General features: G+C 38.2%; 1 protein-coding gene across 1 annotated transcript in view; it reads right to left on the bottom strand.

Annotated features, from left to right (window-relative positions):
- Positions 1–21,399, bottom strand: part of commd10 (COMM domain containing 10) — a 66,872-nt gene extending 45,473 nt beyond the window's left edge. Inside the window, exons 1-5 of the mRNA XM_007557504.2 lie at positions 21,247–21,399; positions 20,173–20,263; positions 19,447–19,557; positions 18,052–18,207; positions 15,366–15,476 (exon numbers count right to left, since the gene is read on the bottom strand). Of these exons, the coding sequence (XP_007557566.1) occupies positions 15,366–15,476; positions 18,052–18,207; positions 19,447–19,557; positions 20,173–20,263; positions 21,247–21,275 (498 nt within the window). The 5' untranslated portion in view covers positions 21,276–21,399. The remainder of the gene's footprint in view (positions 1–15,365; positions 15,477–18,051; positions 18,208–19,446; positions 19,558–20,172; positions 20,264–21,246) is intronic.
- Positions 21,400–21,751: the final 352 nt, after the last annotated feature.

The raw sequence follows: 21,751 nt of genomic DNA, 5'->3' as shown, positions 1-21,751 counted from the left end.
GTGCCGAATCTCACCCACCTACTGTCATGAAGTTTGGGTCATGACTAAAAGAACGAGGTCCCAGATACAAGCGGCGGAAATGAGATTCCTGACATTTTAGCAGCGGTTAGCCACTGTATAATTGCTATTCAGTTGACGGAAAACAGAACCTGTCAAAAAATGGTTTTCTTCTCATAATATTCCGAACAGGGTCCATTGGATCATGTCACTGCAGGAAACTGCTGAATATTTTATGCTCAGTTAAAATAAAGAGTTTAAGAGTGAGAGTTCACAAAGACACAGAAAACAAAAAGCTATGAATCAGTTGTTATGCTGATTATGCAGCATAACAACAAGACACTGGCAACATATTCTCAACTCCAACAACAATCAAGAGTGCAGTTGACCCCTGGTCCAGCCTGTGAATAGCTGAAATACACGACACAACTGTCTATTTTAATATTTCAAACACAAAATGTACCTTAATATGCAAAGTAAGAAGGTCTGCATACAGAAACCGTCTTAGCACTACTACAGAAGATAACATCTGCAGTCTTCTCTATCGCCGCTCGTGGAGGTACAGTAAATCTGCAATAAAAAGGGAAATTATTGGCATTCCTCGATTGGCTGATTTGCAAATGTTAGGCAATAGTGTGTCAAGTAGCATTGTGCCATTTCCTAAGCTGCTTTTCCTTTTGAATACTTTAGATACAGCCTACGAAAAAATTTCAGAACAGGTAAATTTTCCAGGAATAATTCCAGGTGTTAGCTCTAAAGAACATTTGTAAGCTTTTCCTCAAATCCTGAGCCACAAATACGTAGGAATCCATTGAAGTGTTTTTTTTTGTTTGTTTTTTTTATGGACTAGTTTGTTCAACACTTATCCAGCTTTGAAAAATACCTGAATCAAACTTGATTTTTCACTATAGACCTAAGTCGCCCTTTTCTAGAGAAAGCAGCGGGCTGCTTGTAACATTAACACCATGTGTCATTGTCAGAAGCATTACACAGATAATTAGACTTCATATACTGCTGGGGCGCACTTCCACCTCTGTTGAGTCTCTGGACCATCAGGCTTACCTGACACTTACTCCCATGAGTCTCAGATTTAACAACTTCACTACTGCAGGGACACGAATGTGCTGTAATTAACACGCAACGTGACGAAAATAGCATGAGATGGATGGGACTGTTTTTTGTGTGTTTACAAACTGTTGATGTCAAAGTAATGCTTGTTGCAATCATCATGCAGACAAATCAGTGAGACACATGGTTTTGTGTTTATCAGGATGTCAAAAAACAATGGTGGGAGAACGCAGAAAGAAAAAATATTTAAATAAAGAGAAAAGTTAGAGGAGTGACGGGAGGAGATGCGGGGATGAAAACAGGGGAATGGAAGAAGGGGCATATTTGCAAATTGTGAAAGGATCGTTCCTTATCTATTCATATGTTTCTGTGACTCATCCTTTCGAGCAGCCAGAAATAGCTCAAAGTGCGCACAGCGCTGCTCAGCTCATTCATTCTGTTGAGTGAAAACAATGGGAGGATGTGCAACAGAACGTTGGAGATAAAGGAAACGGCTCAGAGTGTAACAGTGAAAGTAATGTTCTGTAAATTTGCAGAGCAGCGAGAATACAAATGGGGCGTGCACACACACACACACACACACACATACACCAGTTAAACGCAGTAACTACAAACTTCTGAAAAACCATAAAGTATAATTGATTCTTCTTATATAATATAGGCTTTTTACCTCCCTGTAGGAATAAATGCCTGCAGAGAATCTTGCTGTTTATTTGTTGAACGAAGGAATTTATTGATATAAAATATTTATCCTGTAAGCATGAGCTTTTGAGAAAATGATAAAGAAAAAAGAAAGCAACCAGGAGAGGAAGTAAAGAGACAATAATATTAAAAAAGACCAAAGCAGGAAAACCTAAACTAACAATAAAATCATGGATTGGATGATTCAAAGCAACATGTATGGCATATTGTATCTGAATGGCACCTAACCAGGGAAAAAAGATTACACGTCTGGAAATAGAGCCTGGTGCTTTCACCGTTGTATTCTCACCTCCCACACTGCTTAGATGGATGCTGCAAACATTGAAAAGAAGACAAATCACTTTAGGCACCTACAAACTGCTGATCCCTGAACTGGAATGACTGCTGGCAGTTTATCATTGGCTGGAGAAACGTCAGCCTCTATGGACAACTTATCCACTCACTACCTGCCTCCACGCAAGTCTTTCACCTCCTAAAACTCCTTTTATGGCAACATCCCAAAAAATCTCAACACAGAGAAGGTTTAAGGCTGAGATATTTTAGATGTTATTACTATTGTCTTAAACAATATGTCTTGGCTGAAAAAGGTGGCATCTTAAACATTGTAAAGATGTACTGTACCAGAAAGGAGGTTTCCATCCATTTTCAGTCAATAAGTAAAAAAAAAAAAAAAACAAACTCAAGGCTTGATGATTATGAGAATGTTTTACAAGTATGTGTTCACTTTTTAAAGTTTGCTCACTTGCAAAGAGATTACCAGGTTTTTTTTTACATCATTTTTATCAGTGGCGATCTTCTGGCCAGGGATCACAAAATAAGAGAAAAAATTACCTAAAATAAAGTGAAGCTTTTTTTTTTTTTATTTGACACACATGAGTTCTTAAGTGCTTTCTTACGTGTGCAGTGAATTTTAACAGGCGTCCTTTTGGTATGTACAGAATAATCAACGTAAGATTCCTGCACATCGTAGGCAGCAGTTACACTAGATGTTTTGCTCTCTGTCGTTTTGACTGAAAGGGTAAAAAAAAAAATCCAGTCATAATGTACGTCTACTCTAATTTTAAAAAGGATAACATAGGTAATTAAAATAAAAATGCATTAGCAAAAATAATTAAAGTAGCAAAACTGAAACAGACATTAAGCATGTTGCAGCAGATAGTTCCTGCTGAGCAGTCAAACACCATGACTCTGTAGACCATTTTGTGTAAAGTGTTTGGGCTGAAAAAATAAACGAACACCACACAAATTCTTGAGTTTTATTCGCTTCCAAAATAAATATGCAACAAATCAGTCTCACGGTTACTCATCTTCATTTTCTACATTTGTGATTTCAAGAAATGAAACATTTTAAAGCCAAAAGGATAAAACAAAAAATGGGACTGTTTTACCACATAACCCAAGAAATGCCCAACATATAAATTATTTTTACCCGTCCAATAAATTCAATCTCAGCTTGTCACTGTAACCAGGAGAGACTCTCCTCTAGGACCCTTCAGATCTGAGAGATTGATGCAGAAGACCAAGAAAAACTAAGACACCCTCAACTGAAGTGCCAACACAAACAAGCTAAGAAACACGAGCTGCTAGTGAGCCATGACAAGACGATTATGTTGGTGGCAGCCAATTGTTCCCTGTTATGGAGAAACAGAGACTGCCATGTCATTTACCAGTCTCTGTTGCCAAACTCTGTAATGTATCCAACAGGGCAGGGAGAAAGAAGTTGTTCCATCAAAGGATCTTTGAAATGTTTGGGTAGTGAAAGTCTAAGTTTAGATATTCCTACTTTTGTTTCTGGCACTTGTCAGTGTTTTTCAAGTCAAAATGTAAGTTTCTTCTTTAAAACTTTGCAGTCACCTCCAAATCTGCTTACAACAACATGGCACTGGGACAGAAACAGAAAGTTTAAAAAATAAAAAAAAAGAGGTGTCAAATTTTAATCTTGTAAGTGTGTGGGGTGTGGATTAAATATAAAAATGCAGCAGTCATCTTAGGAGGTAAACTAACTATCCTCGGTGAGCCAAAAGAAGGAAAGAAGGAGCAGGACTCACTTAACCTCCACAGCCAAGGTCAACATTTTGGAACAGCAGGCCTTTTTAATGTACTGCAGAGGGCAGGAGGTTTGTCAAGGCTGTTACAGAAATGGGGACTAGTCTCAACTGGACAGGAAGATTTCTTCCTTTCTGTGACAGAGCTGGGCGATTACCGAGGCAGCCCCCTTTGCCCCTTTTGGTATGTAGACTCTGTCTCTCCCATGTACAAGGAGGGACAGCGAGGGGGCTGAAAATGTACGTTTGAGAGAGACAAAAAGATTAGGACTGAGGGAAAATGATGTTTTTCTGTTTGCTAATTCAGCTCATCCTGAAACACAAGGGACTTTGAAGCCTACATACTAAACTATTCCTTGAGTTATTTTTTCTATTAGTTTGTCATCTTGTATTTCGACTTTAGATGAGTTTGTCTCTTTGCTTAATACAAAACAAACCCTTCCTCATTTGTAACACATTGCTTCTTTGTTTCATGATTTAACATATGTATAAGACTTTCTCCTTTACTTCCTGTCTCTCCTGTATCTGTGTTTCGAGTCTCTCATGTTGGGTAATGCTCTGTTTGTGCACTGTTCTCCAGTTTCTGATCACTGTGTGTTTACTTTCTGTTCTTCCTTTCATTCAATTAGATTCCTCCATGTTTCTGTTTTCTAGTTTCCTCTCTCCGCTACTCTCACTCTGGTTAATTAGTCTCCATCCGTCTCTTGTTCCACTCATCGTCTCTCCTCAGAAGATATTCCCCTTTGGTTCTTTTACTCGCTGCTTGGTTCATCCTGTTGTCCATTATCGGCTCCACTGTCTGCTGTCGTTGTTTATGCTTCTGGATTTTGGAGTCATCTCAGTTTCCCGCTAATTGTTTTTGGTTTTGGGATTTTTTGGCTTCTGGACTTTACAGTTTCTTTACTAAACATATATATATTTTTATTTACTCTGCCTTCCTTTTCCCTGCACATTTCTACAACCAAATAGTTTTAGATGTTTTTTCCCTTGAAAACAAATGTAGCTTGTTTTTCCATTGAGCTTTACAGAGTATAGGGTCAAATTGAAGGTGAAAATGCTCTGATATTTTTCATGTAGCTACTTTGTTTGGTGTAGACTTCTTATTGCCTGTATTTTGTATGTACCCTCTGCACTTACACTTCAGGTAAACACTCAGCTATGAACCCTGAGACTATTTTAAAAGGCAACGTTTTTCCTTTCAACACTACAGTTAAATACTAGAATTAGTACAGTCTGGTCGTCCAGATTGACATTGGCGACAATTTGTTGATACAGGCACAGGAAGCTCTCTCTGCTGTAACACTGACTGTCAGATGGCAACACTGCAGAGCTCCAACCTACCCATTAAGGTCATTATTTCAGGCAGCAAAGAGGCCTGTAGCTTGTATGCTCGTATTTCTTTTATATCTCTTCATAGTAGAATGAAGGTGAACAAAGATAAGTTGGAAGCAACCAAAGAAAAGAGAAACTGTGAGATTAATACAACACCCTGCTTCATGATGTGATAATATGTCTAGATTATTACCAAATTGGGCATTTGAAAAAGAAAAAAAAAAAAGAAAAAAAACGAGCCTTTTCACCCCGTTCATGGCTGTCAGAAAACTTTTGCTGCTCTGAATGGATGTGATTTGGCTCTGCACTTGTGTAATCAGCGCCTCTTGTTTAAACTGAAATAGATTTCTCATCCCGGCGCAGTTCAGCCAAGAGGCAGAGCAGCCTCTCTAAAATAAATGGCAACACAAAAAAACGACTGAAATTATTTTTCCTTTTACTGTAAAACCCAGGCAAAATGACAACGTCAGTATGAACAGGCCGAGGCAGAGGGAGAGAGATTAATGATTACTTCACAAATGGCGTGAATCAGAAAAAAAAAAGACAAGCCGATCACAAGAGAGGGAAATATAAAAATAAAAAAAGTCGGGGATACGTTAAACAGACAAGATTGAACAGCGAGTTGCAGTTGGCGACGTTGATGGCTCTCCTATCTGGGTGTCAAGCATGTGCTGTGGGTGTGCTAAACAACATCCAAACATCCCCAAATCCCCCAGGCGCCTATTGAGAGGCTAAAGAATTTGAGAAAGTGACTGGCTGGGGATAAAAAGGAGTGCAGGATTGAGGGTTGGTGGGGGGTGGGGTGTAGAAGAGGTGGAAAGGGGAGATATAGGGAGTGTGTAATGGCGAGAGAAAAATCAATGGGTACCCCTGGAGGGGATAAGAGCCATGACATCATGGTATGGCAAGAAGCACAGAGTGGGGTGGTGGAGAGAGAGAGGAGGGCGCCCACAGTCACCCATTCTGCCTGCCGGGGCCCATCCGCTGGAATGGATAAGAACCGAACAATGTGCGCTCCATGAATGGGATCCCAAATCCCACAGGAGGCAAAAAAAAAAACCAAAACAAAACAAATCACCAGTGGGAAAGTAGAAGGCCGAGGGAGAGCTGGATAAAGAGACAGAGAGAGATGGAGAGAGACTCCTTAAAAAGATGTGCAGACAAAGCAACAAAGCATCCTGGGACATGTAGAGCAAGACAAGTAGAGGCCAACACAAAGCTGCTTTTGTGCTTCCAGGCTGGTGGGTGGCTCGGAGAGACCGATCTGAACTCGGCGCTATTTACATCTGAGCCTCTCCAATATATCGATTGGGTCATGTAATCCCCGAGACGGTGAAGGGAAAGACGGTTGGATCCGGCGGCGTTCGTTTTGGCGCGGTGCGCGCGCCGGCAGCGTGTGGGAGGCAGGAACGGTGCTTTACGTAACTCGTCAGGAGAGTGAACGGCTTAGAGTTGCGATCAAAGTTGTGCTAGTTTGACAGAGACACGTGAGGCAAGGAGGGATGTTTGGGAAGGCTCTGATCACAGCACCTCCTCGTACAAAGTTAAAACAGGCGAGGCTTAATTGCACTCCTCGTCACGCAGCGTTAATAAGTAAAGTCACAGGCTTCACTCGGGGGGCTCAAACTGTGCGTCAAGTGTGAGACTTTGGCTTGTTGTTTGCTTCTGAACAAAGGGCTTCCGTTCTTCCATGACTACAGCACTCATGGTGTAAGCAACAATCAGGGAAAAATAGTATCAGAAGAAAAGAAACAAAGTCTTTCAGGCTTGATGCTTTGATAACAAAAAAAAAAACAAGTAGGTTTCTGCAACACAATCTGTGTTATAATTTGGAGTAGAGAAGAAGAAAACTCGAGATGATGTCATTCCGTTGAAACTGGACGTTTAGATACACCGCCTAAAAATGGACATGAGCATTTTATGTTCACAACATATTAAATTAAACTATTATGGGTCAAGGTAAGATAGAATAGCCGAAATTATTTCTCTTTGATAGCAGAGATAATCAAGAAACCTCCATCTATTCACGGTTCGGTATTTATAGATTCACCTATCACAGGTTTTTCTTTGAAACGTGACTCCTAATTATTTGCGGAAAAAATTCACAGATTGTTTTGTAGATTAATTCTAAAATATTCAAAAGAAACTGCATCTTGGGAAGCTGAAATACCCAAGCACATTGCTAGTCGGCCAATCCAGGGGGGGGCACCATTCATTTTCGATGTTAGGATGACTAAACAGACCAAGTCCATGAGTGCTTGAACTAAGGTGGAACAGCGCAACACTACGTTGATGCAACTCTTAACAGATCTGACAGAAAAATGGTCCTCCTGAAAACATAGACACACTTACGTTTGAATGAGAACAATTTACCTCTCAGCTTCTGTGATGCTAACAGGTACTCAGCTATTGAGAAATCAGAAAAGAGTGCTGCAGGTGCTGCCCTTAAAGTCAAAATCTTTCTGAAAGCTTACTGAACTATTGCAGCATCGCAACAGGGCAGAGAGGGAACAGAGAAACTACTTTATCCACCCACCAAGGTTCTACAAAGACATTTATCACAGAACTGCATGAAATAGGTTTAGGATAAATCTCAAGGAATTAGAAGAGTCTCCAAAAAGTTTGTTTATTTAAGTAATTCAGCTCAAAAAGTGGAACTCATGATTCATAGATTCATTACACACAGGGATATATTTCGATTTTTTTTTCCCTGTTAATTTTAAAGACAATTGTTTATAGCTACTGAAAACCCAAAATACCTACATTACTAATCAATTATGTGTTATATAAATCTGAAAAATACATTCATAGAGAAAATATTTTTGACATCAATATGGACCCAAATGTCTTCTTGTTGTCCAATAGGCAGTAAAAACATTTTATCATAGACATGAGGTGGAGCAGACGTAAGTCTGTCTAAAATGAAGACAGATTTATAAATTACTATTGTTATTTGACCCTCTACTTTCTGCTTGTGCAGCAGAGCCTGACAAAAGATCCCGATGTGTGTTTCAGCATGTCTGCTCCTTCCTCATTCCTACACGCAGGAGACGACGGTGTTCCTGGGTTTTGAGCCCTGTGGATTTGTGTCATCTGTTTTCTACTCGAGCTCATCATCCTGGAGTGGAGATGATGTGGCTTAGTGTAAGTCCTATCTGTTTCACAACACCTGGAAGTTTTCAGACATTCTGCAGGATCATATTATCCTAAACATTTATTCTGAGTACAGACAACATCTACCGGATTTTTCCCTGATGGATTCTTGGTTGCCGTTGTGAAAGTTTTACTTTTCCCTCATGTCAAGGTTTCTTTTTTCTTTCTTTTCAGGGTTTATCCCTCAACACCCAGGATCTTAAGATAGGTTGCATTATACGCTTGTCAATTTTACAGCACAAAATAACCAGTAACATTGCACAAGGTTGGAGCATGCAGAGAGACAGAGTTTTGGTCATTCCTCTTTGAACAATCTCTAGATAATCCAGAGTCCAGGGTCATTTCGTAAGCACCCTTATCACCAAGTTTTCTGTATTTAGTTGTAGGGACCATGGGGATTTCAGGAGGCTAATTTTCTGAACAATTTTTCAAGTTCATTTGGCCTTCAGTTCTGGATTAAAAAGACCCATTAAGGACCCTCATATTTAAGTATTTAGTTGCATCAGTAATATGTTTGTGGCTTTTTGTTGTTCTAAATATATAAATATACATTGTTGAATATATAAACACTATTTATAGGCAGTCGTGTGTTGGAAGCATCTCCGGCATGAAGAGCCAGAGATGATTGTGTTTGCCATCTATCATTTATTAAACCACACATTTTTATGTTTGTGATGGTAGAACAGGCTTGTTTATTCCAGTTCCTTTTTTCTCAACTATTTAATTACAGTTCAGCTGACAATATTGACAAGTTGCCTGTTTTCTACTAGCTGTACTGATAAAAAGCTACACATATTTCCCTGACTTGCACGTCTAGTTCTTTTGTCTTTCACATTTTGATGAGCACATGTATCCAAATTAAATGTTTGCTTTGTTTTTCTGGTGTGCTACTTCAAAACACAACTTAATTCAAGGAGTTTTACATGTTTTTGTCTAGGCTGCCATTCAGTTTGGAGAGTGCTATGTGAACCGAGTGTTTACTCCATTAAACCAAAAAAAACAAAAAAAACAAGTATTGATTAAATGTGCCACCAGATTAATGAAGAAAGTCAGTAGGGAAAGAAACCCAGGATTTGTCTTCAAATTGAGTTTTGAACGAGGGAGTTCTGTGTTATCAACCACCATCAAGCCTGTCTGAAGTTATTAACAAAAAAAATCCCTTGAGGTCTCTGCCAGCATGTAGAAACTATATTAGCTCATTAGTTCAATGTGCCTTTGTGGCCTTGCATGTTTCAAAATAAATAAATATTGAAATCTGCTGTGGTTACTTTGTAGGTGAACAGTCTGTGGTATAAATGTCAGCACTGCAGGGGGGGAGGGGTTGATAAGAAGTTCACTTTAAAACCAAAAGATAAAGGAGAAGATGTTACAACCCCAGTGACTGATTTTAAACTTTTAAACTCACCAAAGCAAAAGCTGATGCAAAACACTTGATAGATTTATGTCTTCAACCCTCTGGGGAATAAAAAGAATAATTGTCCTCAATAGGTTATGAGATATATGGATTTGTGAGTGACCTGTTAGCATTTTTTCATAATGTGGAGACAGGCTGAGGCTAAATCTCCTATGCTACATACAATTAAATTTGTCACAAAACTATTGTTCTAAAGGTATTAAAATGGCACAATGCACTTGCTAGACTACACAGGTTTAGAAAACGGATGGCTGGAACAGTAGATGTTTAAAAAAGTGAGTTTCAAAAAGTACCAAATATGAGGATGAGTAAGTTCTGATGTGAAGAGAGTTTATTCCAAACTCTAGGTCGAGGTCATAGAAGATGGGTATATTATAAAAATAAAAAAATATATGGCTTTTGTTTTGTTTTCTTTTTATTTCACAAGATTTGGTGAGATTCTTTTTTTTTTCACATCTACCAAAAGGTCTTGACCTCATGCTTCAAAAGTATGCATGTTGCTCGCATTGCATTAAAATCAGATGCTTAAGAAAGCAGATGGAGAGAGAAGTTTGGAGGATAACTACTTACCCACTCAAAAAAAAAAAGATAAAATTTTCTACGATGAAAATAATAAATATGTATTTTTACATAACATAATTTGTTTGTCCATTAATACAAGTCAATTAATTGCATTTCAGTTCTTGTTCCAAAGATGCTTATATTGCTGGAACTGCTGGTCTTTCGAGCCATTTTGTTAAGTTGTTTGTTGCACTTATATTTGGTGGAAATTTTACAGGAAGAAACAACTAAGATCCCATCAATCTTCTTTTACTGATCCAAAGTCAAGTCGCAGAAGTAAAACATGTATGAGGGAAACCCAGACATCTCCAGTTAGTTTTGGATTCCCAGACACGCCCAAGTCAGACAGCATTTCTACCTTCAGGTCTTCCCACAGTGGGAGATGCTTGGGGAACCTCTAAACAAAGGCACACAAGCAGCATCCTGATCAGACGTCCCAACCACCTTAGCCAACTCCTTTCAATGGAGGTGCAACTTTACTCTGAGCTCCTCTCACCTTCGTCATCTTGTACTTTTGAGGATGATCCAGATTTTATGACTAAGTTAAGTTGCAGATTATCTAGTAAATCAAGCCATTTAACTTTTTGCGCTTGCATTACTTCAGACAAGGCCCCAGTCCATTGATCCATCTTCCAATCCAACAAGACAAGGTGCTTGCGACCTCGGCCTCTGAGTTCGAGCAGCCGACTCTCCTAAATCTCATGAACCACCGGCGGTTTCAGCAGTGTGTTTTGAAGCACAGCATCCGCCACGTAAAAACAAATCTAAACTGACAACAGATCTCAGAATGAGAAACTTCAACAACCAGGTGTTTGTGAAGAAAAACAATAAAATCAAGGTTTCTGCAGTCGGGACTGAAATCCAACAACACTCTGCTGTAACAGATAAAACAACAAAATCATGTTTGTTGCTTCACACTGATGAAAAGGAAACTGCATTTCATTAACAGCTAAAAAAATCAAACTCCCTGAGGCTTTCCATGTAGACATCTGGTATTACCATAAGCGCTTCATGTACCCGAAGGGGAACTGGAGGATAGATTTTAACAAATTCTCACTTGCTTCAAATTCATCTTTTTCCCCCACTGTGATCTTGGTGTTATCAATCCATCATCTTCCTTTGTTATTTTACCCTTCCTTTCACCCTCCCCTGGATTCTATACCTCCACTGCTCACATCACACTCTTCATCAAGGACACTGGATTAAAAAAAGTCAGGGTTTTACATCCCACCTGTATGGATTGATATTTCCATCACTCTTTATGAGAATATTTAAACTACCTCATTCTTAAAACACTAAGATTGTGATTGTGAGGACATGTGCAGATGATCTGAAATGCATCGTTTAAGAAACGGAGACGCCACAGTTGCTTCACATCTTTCTACTTTAAGAACAAAGCCGTTTGTATGGATGGGCTGCTCTGATGGTGGTTGCACTACAGCTGAAGCCAGAAGTTTAAAAACATACATCCACCTTTGTTTTATTACCCCTCACCAAAATCACTGCTACATGCTAACAGGCACAATGTTTCTACCAAAACACTAGCAGATTTCCTCGGTATTTATTAGTGCTGCCTTTAAGCTTTATGATTTGGATCAGACGTTTTGAGTTCCCTTCCACAGGTTTCTCAGAGCAGTTTGCTGGAGTTCTGGTCCGTTCTGCCTGACAGATCCGGTGTGACCGAGTCCAGTTTGTAGGTTGTCCCGCGCTCACACACCTTTTCAGACCTGCCTTCAACTTCTCTAAAGGACTGAAATCAGGGCTTTGTGATGGCCACGCCAAAGAATTTACTGAAGTATCCCTAAACCACTTCATGACTGCACATAACATTCTTCCCTTCTGATACCATCTTTTTTATGAAGTGCATCATTGTGTCATACAATAAAAGAGTGTTTTTAAGATGTGGCCTTAAAATACACATGCAGGTGAACCTCCGATTAACTCAAATGTGTCAGTTAACCAATCAGAAGGTTCCAAAGCCATGACATCATCACCTGGACTTTCCGTCATTGCTTAACAAAACAGTGGTCAATCTGTATGCAAAGTTGAGATTTTGAAGACCTTCCTAACTAAATCTGATATATTCCTTCTCTAATTTTTGTGGCATTTAGAAAATATAAATAGTTTTAGTCAATCTGACTGACCTACAACAAGGGAAGTTTGGTCTGATTTAACTATGGATGATGAGAAGAAAAGGTGTGTGTTTTTATCCGTTAGTACATTTGTGACCTCATATTCTTAATTAGATTCAGGCCTGGACTTTGACTGGGTCATCCTGGCACATGACTATGCAGCGAGTTAAACTATTTCATACAGCTCTGGCTGTATGTTCATCCTGCTCCTGCAGAAGGACAAATCTCCTCCCCCGTCTGAAATCATTACTTCCTCAAACTGGTTTTCTTTCAGTGTTGTCCTGTACCGAGTTCAATCAATCTGACCAGCTAAGAAAAGCTTCCCTGTGGCATGATGTTGCCACCACCATAGTTCACAGTGGAGATGACGTATTCAGGGCTGTGTCACAATTAGAGTTCCCTCACATACACAGAGTTTTTCATGACCAATTCCACAGTCATCTGACGAAATAACCTTACTCATGTGTTTGTTGAGTTCCCCATCTTTGCTTCCAATGTTATCTTAAATATTTTATACAACAATGGCTTTGCAACTGTTCCATAAAGACTGGAAGATGGTAGTGTGCACAACTAAATGTTTTCCTGTCCTCAGATTCTTCCACCTGAGCTGTAAGTTACTGAAGTTCCACCAGAGTTACTGTTATAATTTTGTTCTGCATTTTAGTGAGAATAGATAATATTGTCTTTGGTGGATGGCCATGTCGGGGAATTTGCTGCTGTGCCACTCGTTTCATCCACCAATTATTTTTCTTCCCCTTTTTTATTTTTGCCCCGAATGCTCTGTTAGATTTTTAAAGCTCGGGATTTCTTTTTATTTCTGATGTTTTCTAACAAAACTTAAAGGCCTTCATAGAACAGCTGAATTTAAACTGAGACTAAATTACACACAGGTAGACTATACAAATTAGACAACTAGATTTTATTTAGAGGTATCATAGTGAAGTGGGAATAGTGGAAGTGCACACCACATTTTTCAGATTTAATTGTAAAAACAGAGGAAAAGGTTTTGCAAAGCACTGTATTTTAAAGGTAGAGGGGATTATCCTGGACTGTAAAGTCCTTTTAGTTTCTGTATTCTTTCTAACACCTTATGCACCCCACTCGTGATGCGTTGAATAGCACAAATTGATTGGAGGAAAGAGATATGAGATGCTCTGGCAGTTCTCCTCCTCCTCTGCTCTTCAGGGAGAGTTCTAATAAAGTAGGAGGCTGGTTAGATGCAGGAGTGTCTAACTCTCCACTTAGCTTCCACAGCAATCAATAAAATCCAGAGTACCAGTCTTGCCTTTCGCTCCTTCCTTCTCTTCATCTTCACGATTTCATAACCTCTTTCTTTTTTCCAACTTGTTTTCACATCCTCTTTCACTTACATGTCTCGTCACATCTTTACTCATCACCTTTTAATTTTCTGTGTTCTCCAATTAGCAGCTCCCCCTCTCTTTTAGACAATTAGCAGCAGCCAGGGTGTTTAACCTGTGTGTGGTAATCACAGTTGGAGCTAAACCTCTCAGTTGTTGCAAACGCCTTCCCGAACCACAAGTTGCAAAGAGAAATTTTTAACAAGAGTTAAAAAGATGTTTGACTCAGAAAACACCAAGAAGAAGAAGTCAGATTTTTTAAAAGGTGTAAAAAATAAAAATAAAAAAAAAATTAATTTGCATCATCTCAGTCAGAGGAGTCCTATCCGTCTCAGATGTCATTGCTTTTAAACCTGTGAAACAACAGTGCCCCCTGCAGGCATGTAACGGAAGCGCATCTCTGAAGTTTTCTCCTTTAACTTTTGGCAGGGCTTGTTTTTAGCCCACCCAGACTTCTCCACCAAGAATAAAAAAAAGTAAATGGATTTAAATAAATTAATGTTTCATTTGAAAGCCTAGAGAAAAACAGAAGAATCTAGTTCAAAATGTCTATTTAAAAACTCTTTCTTTCATAGAGATAAACATAAACAGTATCCTTATCCCATTTTTCACCTTGAGGCTCCAATTAAACATGGCAAAAAATTTGAATATGTCACGCCTTATTACAAGTTTAGGCTAAGCCAGCATCGTCTTGGGGCAAAGAATCCAAAGAAGCGAGCAGGAAAAACACTTAACTATTCAACTGGAACAACAGCATCCAGGCTAAGAGGATAAACACCAACCCAGTCGAGGCTAAAGCTAACGAAGGATTTCAGCATCCATGACATCAAACAATGGTCCTCCACAGACTTCAGAACACAATTCAGCTGTTTATTGGAGTATTAACAGCGCCATGACAAGTGCTTGACGTTATAGGACAATCAAAGCATCAAGTGTAAACAAAAGATTCCAATTAAATGTGCCAACAATACTTGAGTTCCCTTTTTTTTACCTCCCAGAAAGAACCACAGACAAATGTGAAGGAGAAACAAAATCTCTTACCAATTAAAAACACAATGAGAAAAAATAAACAGAAACAGGATAAAAAATAAAATGTCTTTGCATGACGTCATATTTGCATGTTTTCTAAAATGACAGCCCCTAGTATTGCTTAGATACATGAATTAAAGACATTCAGAGCATTAAAAACAAATGAGCGAGAACAAAATATTTGTAAAGGAGTTCATAAGACAGACATGCACAGTAAATATTACGTACTGTCCGTTTTAAGCTACAAAGTGAATCTCTCAAGAGAACAAAAACACCCTGAAGGTTTCAGATAACAAGCTCCCTGATCTCTGCTCTTTACACCACACTTACTCTGGAGCCAGATGTCAGACTCTCTTTAAGTCAAGACAGGCAGCTCTGGGATTATCATCAATTAGCAGAGAGAACAGACAGACTGGAGATGATTTTTGTTTGGCATTCATGAAGGACACCAGTCTGACAAGCACTTCACACTGACAGTTTTGGTTGTTTTGGTTTACAGTAGATGTATGCAAGTATAAGCAAAGCACAGGAACAAAAGAGAGGTCGTGTGGGTCATGTTTTTAGGAGTTCATACCTCAGAGTCTTCATTTCGGAGCCCCAGCTGCAGGACGGCACTGGGAGACTTCATACGAGCCTGGCTGGACTGGGCCATCTGCAGGTTCAGCTGCCAGCTGACATAGTCCAGCTTAAAAATATAAATGATGCCAGTTTATAATTTGAGCATATAACTCTCACACTTCAGTTTAATAAATACTCGAGACAATTAAATGTGGACAGATAAAACATTTCCTGTAATTCCTTTTTCTACTTATGTGACATAAATCCTGTTTATGGTCATTCTGCTAAGGGTTGTCTGTCTCCTTCATAAAACGGGACAGGTCCAGACCGCAACAAACAACAGAGGTCAGCAGAAAGGATCGTCAGGGGTGACCTTCCCAGGTCTGGGAAGGTCAGGGGTGACCTTCCCAGAACTTCAACAGGTCTGGGGTCGGGGAAAGGACAAATATCATCTCTGCAGAACACACATATGCTGGACACAAACTGTTAAGACTTCTACCTTGAGTTTGTGCACATCAGAGCTTTTAAACTTTTTAACTGTACTTTTTCACTCCAACATATTTATTCTTAGGTTAATTTGTACAGGATAAATATCACAAATGTAGCAAAAGGTGTTGAAATAATTTGGAGGTTTCTTGCATTACAAGAAACCTGGCATTATAACAGGGGGATGTGAACATTGGAGAGGCACTATATGCAGAATAGAGACAGAAAAAGCCCCAATCAAGCCAGCATTTTGTTATAAAGACTTTAAACCACAGTAAAGTCTTTAAAATGAGAAAATGAAGGCTTTTTAAAACATTTGTACCCTGATCCTGATAACTGGCCCATCCCTATACATGGCTATGGTTGTCAGCAGCAGTTATTACAGATGGCTAATATCGTTAATCAGAAACATTTTCCACCACCTTCAGGTTAAAACTTTGGCAATGGATCTTTTTTTTTTTTCAGCTAGTCTGTTAAAAGTAGGAATTAAAAAAAACCCTTCTCTTTGCATTCCCAGCCTCTCTCTGCTCTGGTTTGGTTGATTTACACAGAGGTGGCTCATCAGTCAGCTGATGCAGCATGATAGAATAGCAGCACCGAGTCAAGGCAGGACATCGAAGTGTTTTACGATTCAGACGGAGGCCATAATAATAAACTGTGAGTGACTTATTGAGTTGGGCTCCTTCCACAGGATCAGAGGACAGCTGTGAGCCAGAGCAGCCACATTATTCACGACTGGCGCATCACGATGTCATTATGGTGGCCATTTTTATTTCAGTGTATGGAAATAAATCCACTTAGAGACATACAAAATTAAAGTGGAGATAAACACATAAGCTGATTTGGACAATCTAGCCAGCTCTGCCTTACTGCATGGAGCTGCTATATTTGACAAAACACATTTCAAATGGGATTTTTCTGACTGATAGTAAAATTTCCAATCCTGTTCTCACATCAGATACCTCAATGACTTTTTTTTTGTATTATTATTAAGTCTGGCTCTTCCAGGAGTTTAGCAGCAAAATGAAAAAAGCACTAAAAGCTGATTTAGTTTACTTTTTCAGTTAAAGACCCTAAGATGACTTTCAGTATTAATGTGCACTGAATAAGGAAAACAGGTGACAAACCTGGACATGTAGGGTTGCATTTATTGACACTAGTTCAGGTCCTAAAGCTAGATTTCCACATTTAAGCGACTGCTCATGGTTGTGTGCATTTTTGTTATGCTTTGATTTATGGACTGTGACACAAATGCATTTAAATTATGAGCTGAACCTCCCAAATCCACTCATTAATCTGAGTATAATTTTCAAATTTTGTCGAAAAATATTCTAAGAGTGGGGAGAAAAAATAACCTAAAACGCCCTTTAGTTGAAAGTGAAATGTTTTAGTTTATGACCAAGATGTCCTCAGAGGCAAGGTGACAAAACTTTGTCTTTAAAAGGAAATATACAGGTTTAAAATAAACAATTTATACACCTTATTGTTTAATCGTCAACCTGATGGCCAATTTGTAGAAAATCAATCCATCACAAACCATCATTGATCAATACAAAATGCTGGTGATAATAATCATTATCAAATTATTTAAGACAAGAACCTACTTTAGATTTTTTTTTTTTTTTAAGTGCATGAGAGGAAACATACACTTGTCAGCTGCACTGTGTGGTTGATGCATACGTAAATTATTGCTCAAAGTCACAGCAGCAGCAGATGGCCTCCAGAGAATTGGTCGCTGTCACCGCCTGCGACTTACTAATTCACGGAGGAGGTAGAGATGACTTATGAGACAGAGGCAGGTGAGACATCTGAAAGCGTGACAGCAACACCAACTCCAGCCTAATGTCGACATGCTGTTTATTTCCTCTGTGTTAGATCTTGTCTCTGGAAGGGAAAGGCCATTTGAAGTGTCACACTTTGATGAAGGAGCAGAGAGAAAGAAGCCTAAAGTTTCAGTGTTACAACTTGTGCCAGATTTGAAACAAACAGTGGCAAAGAATTCAGTCAGTAGCAGAACGTCTGCACCACTGAGACTCCTGTGTTGCTGTTAAAGCTTACAACAGGTTTTTAAGATGTGACAAAGTTGTACTCATGTCATTTTCTTTGCACTTTTTTTCATGTTTTTGCACTCTTAGAGGCTGGCGAGAAACATTTGTCAGCCTGTCTACAAAAATACCTGAGAAAAAAAAAATAAATCTTGCACCTTGTATCTGTACCTTCTTAGGAGCAAAGGTGCTGCGCTTCAGTTTCTCCACCAGCTCCGGTCCAGCAGAGGCCCAGGCCTGAGAAAACACCTCAGCCTTATCGGAGCTCAGATGGATCTCCTCCAGCTGCTGCTGCAGAGAGGCCGGCTTTATGCTGTGATACACTGCCTACGAGAAGGCAGAAAGAAGTCATTTAAAAAACAATTAAATAATTCATTTAATAGAATGACGTAAATTTAAATACACCAATTTAAATTAAAACAAAGCAAAATACAATAAAATAAATCAAATTAAGTTGGAGCAATGTTAAATTAAATTTTTAAATGTGCCCTTTTAGTTCCAATACTGGTAAAAATGTGTAAAAAAACAACAACAAAAAACAAAAACAGTCAAGAAAGTAATTATATCTCTTATCATAGTCACATACTTCAGCACAACCTGTATTTTGAGCAGATTGAATTAGTCAGGATGCAGCTCCCATGTTAGGAAAAATGTATAGTGGAAACAATGAAAGCATTTTTATAGTTTTATCTTTTAATTAAATTAGTAATCCATGACTTTCTCCGGTACAAGTATTACATGACACTAAGGGGCAGATTTTTATCAACCACTCACCCCCTTCAAAATGGAACAATTCAAATGAAGGTGCAATTCAAATAAAAAAAATTTTAGCTTTCAGGTCCATCCAAAGCCAGAAAATTGCTTAAAGAGAGAAGCCGTTTGACTAAACTTGTCTATATCTCCAGTAAGAGAAATAATAAAAAACTAAAACTGATGGAAGTGTGACACACAAGGTTTGATGGGAAACAATTTTTCTTTGGTCTCCCATCTTACTCTTACTCACTTTGTGAGTAAGATTTAAAAGAAGAGAAATATACAAAAAAAAAAAACAAGAAAGAAAATCTAGTTAGAGAACCGCAGCTAAGAGCAGCAGCCTAAAAGCCAGTTTAAAACTTCTTTACAAATGTCTATTAGTGTGGAGGGTGTATAATCACAACTAGAGTATAAATAAAATCAATATAACTTAACAATACATTTGCAACACAACGGTGACCCCTGCTGGAAAAAACAAGCTCTGAACATTATCCAAATTTAAGAAAACACTCTTTTCTGGAAATCTCTTCTATTCTAAGTGTGCATTTTCCAACATATTACTCCTTTAAATTTTGCATGCATGTGGCTGATCAGAATGAGTCTATGTGATGGTATCATTAAGTACATAAGAAAATCTGAGCAAGTAAAAATAGACCAATAAATCTGCTTTGCAGAATGTTTTTCTTTCTGTTTGAGATCTTTTATCAAAATTAGAAGCACAAGATATTAAAAAAAACTGTTAAATTTGTTTTATAATTTCAATAAAAACTCAATTAAACTCTGATCTAGTCTCTCAGGATGTCCTCCTCCCACCTGCTCCAGAATAAAGGCAGTCGTCTCCAGGACCAAGTTAAGAGCATGTTTGTCCAAGGTCAGAGCAGCCTGCAGCTTTTGCTCTTCTTCCTCACTGAATGTCCGTTCCCCCTGTAGAGGAAAAAACAGCAATGGCAGTGACCATTTTTAAAATTCTCATTAATATTTACTAATTTGACAGGTGGAACAGATCTGACAAACTTTCTTCTCTCTGACAACAATATCTCAGCGTTAGCATTCAACAATTTTGTAAGGAGACTTGAAGAAATCAAAGATCAAAGTTGAATTAAGTTCAACTTTACCTGAAAGTTTAAAAGTAAATTGACAAAATGCAACAAAAATAAAACAAATCACAGAGAGATAAGACAGTCCTGTTCTAGCAAGGAGAAGCACATAAAAATCATAAAAAAATAATATAAAAAAATAAAAAACATTTCAAAAAAGTGAATTTTCTGCAAAAGGGTTAGGGTTATTAATTAACATTAATAACTTAATGTTATTACATTAAGTCTGTAGCATTACACAGTATAATAAAACAAATAGTATGGTCTTCCTTTAGCATTTGAAACTTATTTTTCCTGTTTGGAAGAAAACATTGGTAACCATGTAAAATGATTCAAGTCAAACAGTGTTTAAACTCTGCCTACTGCTCTACAGTCACCAGCTTTGATGTTACAGCTTTGTGCTCTTGTGATTGGCTCACATGGCAACATGTAGTGTTTGTACCTTCACATGAAGCTTTTGTATGATGCGAGAGAGAAGCCTGGAGAACTTGTTCACATCAATCGTGTTGATGAAATTCACCGCTTCTTTAATGCTGTTTTAAAAAAAAGGATTTTAAGGTGTTGATGATGATCAGATCACCAAGACTGCAAGTTCTTTATTGACTAATTAATAACAATACTCCAACATTTTTCCCAGGTGATGTGAAACAATAGAAACATCATGCATTGATGGGGTATTCATCCCACTTTGACCACAATAACACAATATTTATGACTGAGACTAAGCATAAACTCTAAACATAATGAAGACCGTAAATGTCATACAACACAACTTATCTGAAAGCACAGAAGCAGAAAGAGTTTTTACTTTAAGTTGAATCATCTCTATTTAGGTTTTTCAAGCTCATGCAAGTTGTCATTCAAAAGAAAATCTGAAAAGAAATACTGTGAATAAAATACAAAATAATTAGGGTGTGATATCCTCCATTGGCTGCCTTGATTTTTAGATATTAACACTGCCTAAAAAACACACATAACTGGGGCTAAAGAAATAAATACACTTCCAGCAATAGGTTTTTGAATTTCACTGTGGTCTGGTTGGAAAAAAAGAAAAGTTGCTTTCATATAATTTATTGATTCGAGAGCAAATTTTGGCTAATTCTGAGAAACTTACACTCTACATCCATTACTCCACACTATTACTTTATGAATTAACCAAAAAGCCCACCTTACATTTGTGTTTTGGTAAAGCAACAACTCATCTGTCAAATTGTGAGAATGTGAGAATATAAAATTTAAAACTGAACTTTGTGGGGTGTATAAATTCGAAAGCCTTTCTTAACAACAAACAAAAAAATAGCAGTTCAGGTTGGCTTCAGAACAGACGCATCAAGTCGATAAACAATACATGCTCATGGTAGCACAAATAAGTAACGCAAATGTTTACTTGACAATATATTCATGGATTTAAAGTCAAGTTAAAACTACGGCATAAACAAAGGCCCGTTAAGATGCTACATGCTAATTTTGTGCCACTAAAATTAATCTGCGTCTAAAAGAACAGAACCGAGAGTACCTTTGCGTTTCCTTTATGGTGGAAGTCATGTTTGCGTTAATTTCTCCAAATAAAGGGTAAAACTATCACAGCTGTAGCAACATCCTCACGCTGATGTTATTGTTCCTGCTTCCGGTTGTCACAAGACGGATCACGTGAGAGTAGTAGTTCTACGGAATGCGCGAGGGACAAATTGTGTGAGCAGAGTTTACATCAGTGGTTTAAACGCAAACGGATTTGGCATCTGCGCCTGTACATATTAATTCGTGCAATTACCAAAACAGGTTTTAGTTATAGTTTGAGATTGTTTAGCCGGTACGTCGTCAGAATAATCCATAATATGGATTTTGATAGAATTCTATTTACAGATAAAACCAGAAGTTTACATACACCGAATAACACAATCAAATTTGAAGTTAATTTAGGCCAAATTTCTCATTTTAGGTCAGTTAGCTTTATCAAACTTATTTTAAATGCTATATGCCACAATAGTTACAATAGAGAAAATATCACAGAGATTTATTTA

Source organism: Poecilia formosa, unplaced genomic scaffold (genome assembly GCF_000485575.1).
Source record: "Poecilia formosa unplaced genomic scaffold, Poecilia_formosa-5.1.2 Scaffold89, whole genome shotgun sequence".
In the NCBI taxonomy this organism is placed as follows: Eukaryota; Metazoa; Chordata; class Actinopteri; order Cyprinodontiformes; family Poeciliidae; genus Poecilia; species Poecilia formosa.
This window is presented reverse-complemented; position numbering and strand designations above follow the sequence as displayed.